At 42.4% G+C, this 12,738-nt stretch overlaps 1 protein-coding gene across 2 annotated transcripts in view; it reads right to left on the minus strand.

Moving 5' to 3' along the window:
• The window catches only part of ap2a1 (adaptor related protein complex 2 subunit alpha 1), a 32,952-nt gene that overhangs the window by 17,027 nt on the left and 3,187 nt on the right, over positions 1 to 12,738 (minus strand). For both annotated transcript variants that reach the window (XM_062984924.1, XM_062984923.1), the window contains exons 2-9: positions 9,206 to 9,417; positions 4,332 to 4,525; positions 4,091 to 4,220; positions 3,110 to 3,211; positions 2,762 to 3,021; positions 1,813 to 1,981; positions 204 to 524; positions 15 to 112 (exon numbers count right to left, since the gene is read on the minus strand). In XM_062984924.1, the coding sequence (XP_062840994.1) occupies positions 15 to 112; positions 204 to 524; positions 1,813 to 1,981; positions 2,762 to 3,021; positions 3,110 to 3,211; positions 4,091 to 4,220; positions 4,332 to 4,525; positions 9,206 to 9,417 (1,486 nt within the window). The remainder of the gene's footprint in view (positions 1 to 14; positions 113 to 203; positions 525 to 1,812; positions 1,982 to 2,761; positions 3,022 to 3,109; positions 3,212 to 4,090; positions 4,221 to 4,331; positions 4,526 to 9,205; positions 9,418 to 12,738) is intronic.

Below are 12,738 nucleotides of genomic sequence, written 5' to 3' on the forward strand. Positions count from 1 at the left end.
CCTAGAAAACTCACCTAGAGCGAGGGTCACCAGCAATGAGATTTCCGAACTCTCCCAGTATGTAACCTCCAACCTTCACCATGTTCTCATGGCAAGCCGGAGCCTGCAGGGCCTGCACTCACAAAAAAAAAAAAACTTATAATAAATCATATTTCCAATAAAGACTAACCAGCTCTGTAGAGCAGGAAGTGATGCGTGCATACCTCGAAGACGGTCTTGGCTGCGTAACCCTGCACATCGTCACGGTTGATGACGATCTGGATGACGCGGTACCACACCTCCTCGCTCACGTAGTCCCCAGCGATGCGGATCAGGTTCAGAATGGTGTCCACGTACCAGGAGTAGTCCACGGCGTACTTCTCGGCCAGGATGGCCACCTTCAGCACCATCTCCTCTCGGATGGAGTAGTCTGCCGTCTCCAGGTAGCTCAGCATTTCGGCCACGATCTGCTTGGCGTTGCTGCGGTCGCACATGGCGTAGAGCAGGTCGGCCGCTCGCTGGCGCACGCTCACGTCCCGCTCGGTCTAAAAGATACATTTATAAATGTATAAATAATGACGACAATAAATAATAATACCACCAGCCTATGTGTTGTGTTTTATCGCCATTATAAGCTCTGCATTTAGAGCCATCTCTCCACCAGCCTATTAAAGCAAACATGCAACAACAGTGCAGCTAACTACAAGCTCACAAAGACAGCAAAACAGCTACTACACAAATCCTGAGATCCAGGGATTGCGTTTTAGTTGTACTGTCAGTCGGTCAGGCATTTATACAGGCATGATTGGCTATGTCTGATGGAGGGTTGGCCGAACAGCCTAGCCATTGGAAAACACACCCGTCATAGTGCTCTCAGTGCCGAGAGCTCTTTTGTCCCTGCCAAACTGTGCCAAATCAAGGGTGCAGACTAGAATAATGAAAGCTAAAATTTGCTTAATGTACTTGATGTATATGTATGCAGCGTGGGTATTATGTTTTGTAGAGGACGATCAAATCAGAAATACTGTAAAAAACGTGTGTGTGTCGGTGTATCCTGATATAAACTATATTAATTAAGCCCCTGTCCTCTCCTGCATTTCCACTCACGCTGTATCCTGTGTTCTCATTGGCTGTTCGACATGTCACTCATTCGCAGTTGCCCGTCTGAGATCAGATATCTGGCGTGCTAGAAAACTCGATCCAGTCGCCGAGCCGGTCGGGTCGAGTTGTTGGATAGTTCACACTTGGCGACTGAGAGCCGAGTTTTGATCGCCGCGCAAACGCCGGAAAATCAGTCGCCGAGCGAAAATCTGGCCAAAAATCGTGTAGTGTGAACTAGGCATAATGCGTTTGCTATTAAATATGCATAATTATAGTAAAATAAATATTGTTATAATCATTTAAGCAGCAGTCGTACACCCAAAGAATTCCTGTTGGAAAAATCTATAAAGCAGAGTCTATAAATAACATGAAATGTAGATTGTAAGAAGATACTGTCCAAATGGAATTTTGCAGTATTTACAATAGTCAGTACATCAGGACACTTCAAGGTCCTCTCAACCAACCTCAGAGCAACCAAATCCAGCCACGTTCGATGAAACTGCACTTTTTTTTAATCTCCCCAAGGTTTTACGTTAGTGCAGATTAAAAAAACCTTCAGATAAAGTAGACAACGGGGCTTTTTAAACACAGCCAATCAAATCCTCAGACATGCATGAGCAACACTCAAATAAAACATGTATTAAAAGATTAAATCGCACAGCGCTCTGTTCAGACTCTCACCGATAGCCGGTGTTTGTGTGTGTGTGTGCTTCTGTGTGTGTATCTTCTGACCTTAAGGGCGTTGATGACCGTCTCGATGTGTGTTTTGACGGCTTCATGGGAGAACTCCGAGCTGGCGAGTGTGCACATGCTCTCCAGGGCCAGGTAGCGCAGGTTGGTCTCTCTGTGCTGCAGGAACTGGCCCAGTTGGTTGCACGCCCGCACCAGCAGGTTCGGCTCACTGCACAGGAACATGCACATAATCGGCACACACACTTTTTCATGTATACATCATCACTACACCACTACCGACCAAGAGAAACAGAAGCCTCACATGGGTAAAATACACCTCAGTGTTCTTTAGGTTAGAAAGCCTGCTTTCTTAAAACTGTCTACCAATATTTTTGAGTTCAACACATGTCAATCAAAGAGTAGATACAGCCCAAACAAGATGATTAAAATACAGCTTATTTTTACCCAAGTATTTAGACTCAAAGTAAACTCAACCCAATGATTGAGCAGACCATTAAAGGATTAAGCATGAAGCCTTTAGGGTCTGAGTGACCTGCTGGGATTGACAGAACCATGATTTGGGGCGCTTGAGTGGTGCAGCGGTACAGTACACTAGCCCACTACTGCTGAGATCTAGCAATCCAAGGTCTGAATCTTAGCTGTACTATCAACCAATTGGGCGTCTATATAGACATGATTGACTAATGTCCAGGGGGGGGGGGGGCAGTCTAGCCATCAGGAAGGACATCAAGCATAAAAACTGTACCAAGTCTATAATGAGGACCAGATCTGCAGTTGTGACCCCTATATATACACAAGACCAGCCCAAAAAATCAGAAATGCATGATTTGTTTTGACCACCAGTTATAAAGTTTAGAAAGCAATTACTTTCACTTGGCCACATTTCTCCTATAATTAGTCATAATTATTTTAAAGTGATTATAAAGGTGTTTAAAAGCTGCTGTTGAAAGAGTAATTAAAGAACCAGATTACACCCAGTCCCAGGTACCTGTCATAATGAATAATAAGAGCAATGGCTTCGAACAGGATAGCGTTCTTGGCGTTGGAGTGCTGGACCTTCTTGGATTTGGGAGGCTCCTGTGCTTTGTTCAGAATGGTCTCCAGACATTCCACCAGGCGACCCTTAACGGCCCCATCCTCTGGAGGAGGGTAGCACTGCAGGAGCCGCAGCAGCTTGCAGGACAGCCAGGGAGCGGGGACAAAGTAGTAGGTGTAGTCCTGAAGGTCGGTGGACGCTGACGATACAATCTGGACGAGACAGATCATCAATATCACATGAATAAAACGCTCCACACGTCGGTCGTATGAACGTTTAGACGAGGCATTTAGAACGTACCCTGCTGAGCCGGGACACCGCGAGGGACACACAGGTCTTGAACTCGTCGGGGTTCTTCTGGCTGAGGCAGGTGATGAGGGAGATGGCTGCAGTGACCACACCCTAAAATGGTTATTAGAAAGAGACAAAGACAAACGCTGATATTAGAGAAAAGCACTTGAGTGTCTCTTTCAGATAAAATTTAAGCACAGCACGGCTGAAACAGCGATAACATCAAAACTATGTAGCAGCCTCAAGACGGTATCTAAAAGTAAGAAACTTTTTGAAGATAAAATGGGATTAAATATTTAAAACAGCGGTGCTCTGGTGGCGCAGAGGTCTAACGCTTTAGCACACCACTGTAGATTGCTAGACGTCACGAGTTCCAATCTAAACAGAGGCATTGACCCGGCCGGGCATACACACAAAACACAACTGCCTGTGTTTCATAGGGAAGGTCAGACGGGTCTCTTCCCACTGCCATTGGTCCAGGGACTGGTCCAGGGCGTTTGCACGGGTTTCGCTTAACGCCGACAGGGGATCATACTGGGGGGTGTGGAGTTACTTAGTTATTAGGATTTTAATGTCATGTTTTACACTTTGGTTACATTCAGGACAGGACAGGTAGTTACTGGTTACACAAGATTCATCAGTTCAAGTCTTTAATGTCAAACACAGTCATGGACAATTTTGTATCTCCAATTAACCTGACGGATTGTTTTTGGACTCCTTGAGGAAACCCACACAGACAAAGAAAGAACATGCAAACTCCACCTGGGAATCGAACCCAGGACCACCGTGACACCCGCTGGGGGTTGTGCAAGTGGCAGCGGATTCACAAGAGACGCATAGTTCCTTTATTTCAAGCTCTAAATACCTTGTTTGCACATTTTTGTAGCGTAAATAAACATGCAAATAAATAAATAAAGAAATAATAAATATTATATTATGATGTAGAGAAAAGGGGGGTGTACGGATTGCTGTGTGTTTATTCTGACCCACCATGTGCTGATCATTGAGCAAATGCACCACCCTGGAGGTCCACTCTCCCATCAGCACCAGGTCTGGAGACGTTTTATAGAGACGCAGCAAACACAGAGCAGCAGACTGTTTCACGCTGTCCATCGTGTCCCTGCCAAACGAATAAGAAATTAACACAAGTGGTGTAACAGTGTATTCCGCTAAACCACCAGCGCTGTACAGAAAGGTTTCCATTCCCCTTTATTGTTTCTGATCCTCTTACCCTGCCACCAGAATGCGAGGGATCTCTCCGGCGAAGGCCTCTGCCATCTCCCTGCTGCCCACGTTGGCGATGCAGTGCAGAGCCAGACACATGAAGGTGGGGTTTCTGCTGGACAGGTCGTTCTTTATGGCGTTGTTGATCAGTCTGATCAGCTCACTGTTGCTGTTAACCAGAACTGAGATGAACAGATAACCCTGTGAAAGAAAGACAGACACGTTAAATACTGGACACGAGCTGCGATGCTCCCACTAATGAGCTGTGCGAATGTCCTAAACAGCATGTTTATCTACTCTGATCTAGAACTGGAGACTTTAATTACAGCTCACCCACATTTGTGTTAAAAAGTCATTGTAAGAAAAAGGTAGAGTGTAAACCAGACCAATAATGGAGTATTTATTTATTTAATATGATTTTAACGTCATGTTTTACACACTTTGGTTACTCAACAGTTCACAGACAATTTAGCATCTCTAATTCACCTCACTTGCATTTACATTTTCACCAATTAGCAGATGCTGTTAACCAAAGCGACTTACAGCACTGTGACGGTACACTGTCTAAGCAACTGTGGGTTGAGGGCCTTCTTAAGCGCCCAACAGTGGCAACCTGGCAGTCGCAAGGCCTGAACCAGAGACCTTTCGATTACTAGTCCAGTACCTTAACCGCTAGGCTACAACTTGCTCGTCGTTGGACTGTAGGAGGAAACCGGAGCTCCCAAAGAAAACCCATGCAGACACAGGGAGAACATGCAAACTCCACACAGAAAGGACCCAGACCGCTCCACCTGGGGATCAAACCCAGGACCTTCTTGCTGTGAGGCGACAGTGCTACCCACCGAGCCAATAATGGAGTATAACTGAGCAATTAATAAAAGAAATAATGCAGACCATGTGATTATTGACTTGAACACATGCATTTATTGCATCTGTGTCCTAAAATCAGTGTTTTATGCTAGTTTTATAAATATATATGTTTTCAGTTTTATATTATTAAGGAAATCGATGATTATTTCTGTATTACCTTGTGTGAGAGTTTCTTTTGATGTACTGGGCATATGTAGTTTTTGTCTTTCACTGTTGTACTTTGGGCATTAATTCAGGATGTGTTTTTTTATATATATTATATTATAAGTATATTAATAATCAGAGTTTTGGCACTTAAGACTAACGCAAGTTTGCGCAGCTAAAGAATGATGCGCTAAAGGCTAAAAATGCTCTAAACTACCTGCTCCATCTTGCTGAGAGAAAGCAGCACGTGAATACAGCTCCGTGTAAAATTAACAGGTATAGTTAAGCAGGCGTGGGAACACATGCTTTAGCTTATAACTGAGCTTCTTAAAGACCACACAGTCTGAGAGTCAAGGGGCTTACCCATAACAATAGCTAATATGTATTTGCTATACTGTAATAGATGTTTAACCAAGCCTTAGTGAGTAAGTAAGCCTTACATAAAGGACACAAACATCTACACGGTCGTGTTTCCGCATCCGACAGTCGAAAACGCCGGATTATTAGTGCGATGGAAAAGAAAAGCACGGTGAAAAATCTACTGACTCACGGAATTAATGATTACACGTCTAGAGATTTCTTGGTTGCTGACTTGTTGTCTTGTTTAAAGTGGGCACCAAATTCAACACAGCCTGTGTCCCAAGGCTACTTGTGAGAGAACCTACATTAACATAACATGGTGGGCGGTGTTCTAACACGACTGATGTAATAAAGCTCCTAGAATATCTAGATCAAATACCAACATCTGCAAAGGCTAATCGACATGATCACGCTTTATGAGCCATTTTCAATCTGGGGTTGCTTAAGATGCAGATGGGGTCACAGAGGATGTTTTACAAAATCGTCTTGTAGCTTGGCTCACACTGTCCCATAAAGAAGTAAATAAACCTGTCAGGCTTGGCACAACATCAGCTGATAGGATATTAAAATAATAATAATAATGTTGATCTTTCAGGCCCCCCAGTACCACCAATTTCAAAAATCTAAAAAGTCTGAGTGGATAATATTGATTCTCAGTGTTAATTACACATTATTCCCAAGTTTCAGCTGCATTTACGTTTAGGAACCGTATTCGATTTATAAAGAAATAAATAATCTGATAAAGGCTGATAAAGACCCAACAGAGCAAACACGGTGGCACAGCAGGTCGTGTGTGCTGCACCGCATCAAACGCCAAAGTTTAAAACTCGCCTATAATCATTGTATGTCTGGCTTGTTCTCCCAGGGTCCGAATTGGTGTCCTGCAGGTACTTTAATTTCCTACCACACCCCAACTAAATACAGAAAGCAGACTGGGTGCTCTAAATCGCCCCATGTTGTCAATGAGAAAGTGAATGGGTGGGTCACTGATGGATCAGTGCCACGTCTAGAGTGCATTTCTCTCTCGTGCCCAGTGTTTTCAGGTTGGGCCGGATCAAACACAATCCTGTTCAGGATGAAGTAGTTATGCAGGAGGAATGAATGATTAATAAATAGAACAGAATTAAATATTAGCGTTAGAGGGCTGTACAGGCAATATTAGAAAGACAAAATTGAAATCAAAAGCTAAAGGAACGTGGTTCCGTCCGTCTGCTTAACGGGATTAAGTGTGAAGAGGAGCAGTAAGCAGACGAGTTCAACTGAATCTGACCAGCTGTCTGAGGTCAAACACTAATCTGAATTATGTTCTTACACACCAACAGCATAAACATTTAGGAAAACACTGTACACAACAGAATAGATGGAATAGTTATGCCTGTAGTAATGTTTCACACACACACCACACACACCACACACACCACACACACACACACCACACACACACCACACACACACCACACACACACCACACACACACTGTAGTAAACCTAAACTGCAGTTTACTTTTATTAGCTTAACAAAACATATTAAGTAAGAAACTAAATATTGGCAGCACAAAATTTGGGATTCCCTTCAGGACCATTAGACAAAATGAAATGCAAACATCTGGATTAGAAAAATCAGATGAAACATCACAACCGTGTGCACAAAAATGGCTGGTTAGCACACTAAACCAAGCGTGTTAAACTGACCAATGCTGTTGATTAAAGAACAGGTATTATTTGTTACTGTCTCAAACTAGTAGCTGTGAATATGAATAGGGCAGACATGGTGAAGATAACGCTGACAAAATACCAAGTTTCTGCTTTTTAATCTGAAGAAATCATAAAGAGGAATTACATTTTGGACAGAGGTTTTAATAATATCCCACTGAAAATAAAAGCCAGATAAAAAGAGTTAAAAAGAATGACAGGAATTCGTCTGTATTTACTTTACGAGATAACAATGGGGTCGTCCGACTGCGACTGAACAAAAGTTAAGTGAGTCTTAGAAAAGCTGAGAATATGGGGCACTGAAACAATGACTTCACAGGAAGTGTTCCTCCAAAAAGTGATGGCATCATCACATTCTGCAGTGCAGTGTGACGAAAAACAGCAGGAAAAGGGAGTGGTGCGCTGTAAACCGGCCTGACTCGAGATCATCACGGAGAAAATGTTTGCCTCTGTACAAAGTACAACAGGGCAGCTGGCAGAGCTTTACGGTGCAGTTCTGTGTCTGTGTGTGGACACGACTGCTGGGTTTCTGCACCCGCGGTGTGTGTGTGTGTGTGTGTGTGTGTGTGTGTGTGTGTGTGTGTGTGTGTGTGACTGTACAGTGTGTGTGTCTGACTGGTGAGGTGGGTGGAAGATCAGCAGGAGATAATTAGAGCTCATGGAGAGCGGACATGGCACCGAGCGTCACTCACCCAGTAAAAATATAACCTTCACTGATTTACAGCTGCAGTGATAGTTTTACATTGGATTTATTCATTTACTGTGCGGTTTACCACTGCTGTATCCTGGTCAGGGTCGTGGTGGGTCTGATTTATTGGGCAAAAGGCAGGAAACACCCTGGACAGGTTGTGCGCACACACACACACACACGCACACACACACACATACTCTCTCACATTAAGTAGTAGCTCCAATTGGGAGAAACCGAAGTACACCAGAACACTGTGACAGTATACTGTCTAAGCAATTGTGCGTTAAGGGCCTCGCTCAAGGGCCCAGCAGTGGCAACCTGGCAGTGGCGGGGCTTGAACCAGCGACCTTTCGATTACTAGTCCAGTACCTTAACCGCTAGGCCACAACTTGCATGTCTTTAGACTATGGGAGGAAACCCATGCAGACAGAGGGAGAACATGCAAACTTCACACAGAAAGGACCCTGGCTGCCCGGCCAGGAATTGAACACAGGTCCTTCTTGCTGCACAGTTGTAGGCAGTTGTAGCCTAGTGGTTAATGCACTGGACTAGTAACCAAAAGGTCACTGGTTCAAGCCCCACCACTGCCAGGTTGCCACTGTTGGGCCCTTGAGAAAGGCCCTTAACGCACAATTGCTTAGACAGTATACCGTCACAGTACTGTAAGTCACTTTGGATAAAAGCGTCTGCCAAATGATGAAAATGTAAATGTACCCACTGTGCCATCGTGCCTCCCACACATTGTCCAAAAATTAAGATTATTAGGTCTGAATAAAGTACATACATTATACATATTTATCTTATATAAAGTTATCAAATTTGTAACATCAAGGTTTAGTCCTTTAAAGCGCATTTTAAAGCAACAAATGCTGGCGATGTTCTTTTCAGGGACATCCTGCTCGAGTCAGGAAAAACCTTGTGAAGCCACAATCTGTGTGAACGTGACAGGAAACCTTAGTGAGAGAGTGCAGGTGCTACACTGGCCTGCCTGAAGTACAGATCTGTCTCCTACTGAAGACATGTGGTGAGCAGCTGAAGTGTTACGAAACAAAATAATCCCACTTTTACAGCACACAGAGATAAATAAAGGACGTCTTCACTCACTATCTGCTTCTCGGTGTATTTATTGGAGCTGAGCAGGTTGACCGCCTCCATGTGGCCGAAGTCGATGTCGTGGCCCAGGAGGAAGATGAAGAGCAGCTTGCACACATACTTCTTTTTGCTGTAGCCGTCCAGAGCCTTGTCTCCTTTAAACTTTGAGCGGATGTTGGCCAGCTCTTTGTTAATGCGCTTGATTTCAGCCTCCTTACTTTTGCCTTAGAAAAAAACAAACACAAGTGAAATAGGATTTGTGGGTTTTTATCCCCAAATAACACAAACTTCACTAAAGCGGAGATCATTCACGGCATCAGAAACATCATTACAAATTAATGCAGATAAATTTTAACCACAGCCAGACTTAATCCTATAATTTCGTTGTTATTTGTGCTATTTGTTTGTCGCTAAGATAAAACGCAGGAAAGCAAAAAGCAGCACAAATGTCCTGTGGGTCTGAGGGCTAAATGGTTCAAGTTCAAGAACAGATCACCCACTGGTGTGTGTGTGTGGTTTTGTCGGCTATACCAGGCAACAAAACTGAAGCACAGTCAACAGCGTTAGACTGTTTATGAACAGTGGAATGAACAACGTCTATTCAAATTTGTACAGGCCTGAACATCAACCACTAAATGAAAACACTGCAGGCGTGCAGGCAAACAGAGACTTCTTCAATGAGCTTCAGCACACGGTAGAAAAATTCTTGGAATTTATTAAAATTACTTGCAGCTATAGGAGCTATACACTATTCTGGAAATGCTTTCCACAAGATGTGTGTGTGTGTGTGTGTGTGTGTGTGTGTGTGTGTCTGAATTTGTGACCGTTTGTGAAGTCTGGAATTGATGTAGGACGAGAAGGCCTGGCATGCAATTGATGTTCCAATTCATCCCAGCGGTGTTTAACAGGATTGAGCGCACAAATGAGTCTTTCCCAAACAGTTGCCACAAAGTTGGAAGCATAGAATTTATTTTAAACAGTGTTAGCAGTGGTTGTGGCAAAAACAAACAAACACCTGAATAATTAGGAGTGTCCACATTGTACGAATTGCATAAGTGGGTCAAGGTGACAATCAGTAAAACCTACAAATCTAATTTATGTTCAGCTTGTGTGCACCGGCATCAAGGCAATAAAAAGGATCATAAATGGGTGACTAAGTGTTTGGTCCTGCTTATGAGACCTGTTATATTTAGGTTGAGAATCCCTGATACACAAGTGCACAGACTTTATTTGTTCACCGCCATGTCAGTTGATTTGCAAGTAAGATCAGGAACAAAGGAACTCAAGGGAGCACAATTTTTAAGCTACACCTTCTCCACTTGTTTTTCAATGAAGAAAATGAGGCGATAAAGCTGCTGCACCAGTCCTAAAAACAGTCACACCTACCGAGACTTTATAGTCTGAACATATTGACTTTTTTTGTTGGAGTGTTTGTGTTGTGAGATCACTGTGAAATGATTCGACAGTCATCTCTCAGTGGATTTAGATGCAGCACAAACAGATGCACTGACCGAGCCCGGCAGCATGCACAACAGCAAATAGCTGGCATGCATCTCACACCGAAATGTTGCTAAGATTAAATTCATTGCTGTGCTCACTAGCAAAAATAATTAAATATATACAGCTGCAAACGGAAATATTCAACCCCCGTTATCTTAAAAAGGTATCATGATGAGGTAAACAGAGTCAGTAAACAGAGGAAGAGTATTAATAATACATATTATATGATTAAGTTTAAATGAAAAACAGCTTGTTCTCTTGACAAAACTCCATGTGCACGATTATTCAACCCGCAGCCTCAGTACATGGTGGAACCTCCTTTTGCCTTGATAACGTCTAATCTGGTGACACATCTATTGTGGAATCTTTATCCGTTCTTCTGGTGCAAAAGCTTCCCAGCTCAGTGAGGTCTGAAGTCTTTTGAGCTCCAACTGCAACTTACTTCCTTTATTTTCTTTCGTTTGCTGCATCATTCAACCAATAAGGACTTCGATTAAAGCAAAATGAAGCTCTGCAGAAAGGTTAAGAGTGATAAATCCTTATTTTATATTTGGGGGCTGAATATTTTCAATTGCAACTGCACTGTAGATAGAGCTCCACCAAACTCTGGCATAATCTTTTGCCCTATATTTAGGAGATAACAAGTTTGAGTGCTGACAATGCCACCGCCATCGGTGTTCCTGGTGACAAGGACAGCTTTTCCCTCTCTAGTCGTCTGCTCATGTAATAAAATAATAGTTGCCTTATTAGGTGTACAAGATGCAATAGGGGACTTCATCCCCCCAGAACACCAGAAGAGAACAAGGGCTAAAAAATCTTACTCTCTTGCAATCGTTCCAAATCACCTCTTGCATATACTTGTAAAAGGTAGAGAATGAGTGATTCAGTTAATCAGACACTAAACGTCACATGATATTCGCCATAAGACAGTTACACTGTACCAGTTATGCTATGTTTTGCTGTGAAAGCACACCTCTCACATTTAGAGGTTACAAAGAGCAGTGTGAACGTACAGAGAAAGAGAGTAGGAACACAAGTAGGAATTGTATTCAGATCCAATCAGTAAAATATGTAAATCATATCTGTCATATTGCCTAGAGAAATGGCTCATCATGAAGGTTTACATAAATAAGTTACATCAATTATTCACTATTACCACAATATTGTTATACTAACCCTCACCCCAACTGCATGTTCATACTAATCTAATAAACAAAATTATTTGTCAATAATATGAATGACAGAGCAGAACTGGCAGCTTCTGTCGAATCACGAGTCGAATCCACACAAACGTCAAACTTACCCAGAAAAGGTTGATGAGTATAGAAAAAGAATCAACTTTTAATTTTCTCTTATTAACTCTGCATTTTCTCAGTGTTTATTGATTTTTATATTATTAGTAAAACATATTTGATCAGTTTGTGCTTCACCTGTCGGGTTACATAACCGGACAGTCTAATGGATGCTGAGCTTGTGCAGACAATGAGATACTTTGCAGGTCAACATAGGATCGAATGTCTCATGCATAATGTTTGAATAGCTCAATTAAATAATCTCAAGTTTACAGCTGAGAACAGTCAGTGTGCACTTTATGTTCAAACTGTTTATTCATTCAATGTAAAGACCAGACAAAACATAAATAAATACTCACACAAGTCAGAAATGCAGCCGAAAAATTCGCTGCTGTTAATCAAAATCAATAATTAAAGTAATTTAATTGTTTGGTAGTAAACGAGATTTCAATGGAACTTGTTATTGCAGCGATGAATTTACAGATGCACCTGACAACAGCCACAATTATTTGGGGAACAAATGAACCACAATGTTAATTTGATGTGCTATAATATACTACTTTTAGACTCTCAGTAATAATCTCAGTTGGTCTTCAGCACAAAAGTAATCAAAACTACAAAAAAATCGAACTGAAGCTTGACTCTACAGTTAAAATACAACAAACCTAACAAAAACGTATCCAGTGATCACCGTCTGGCTGTTAAACTGAGTGAATGGTAACTGTCTGATAAAGGCATTGTAAGCACACAGCA

The sequence above is a fragment of the Trichomycterus rosablanca genome, chromosome 22 (genome assembly GCF_030014385.1).
Source record: "Trichomycterus rosablanca isolate fTriRos1 chromosome 22, fTriRos1.hap1, whole genome shotgun sequence".
Lineage (NCBI taxonomy): Eukaryota > Metazoa > Chordata > Actinopteri > Siluriformes > Trichomycteridae > Trichomycterus > Trichomycterus rosablanca.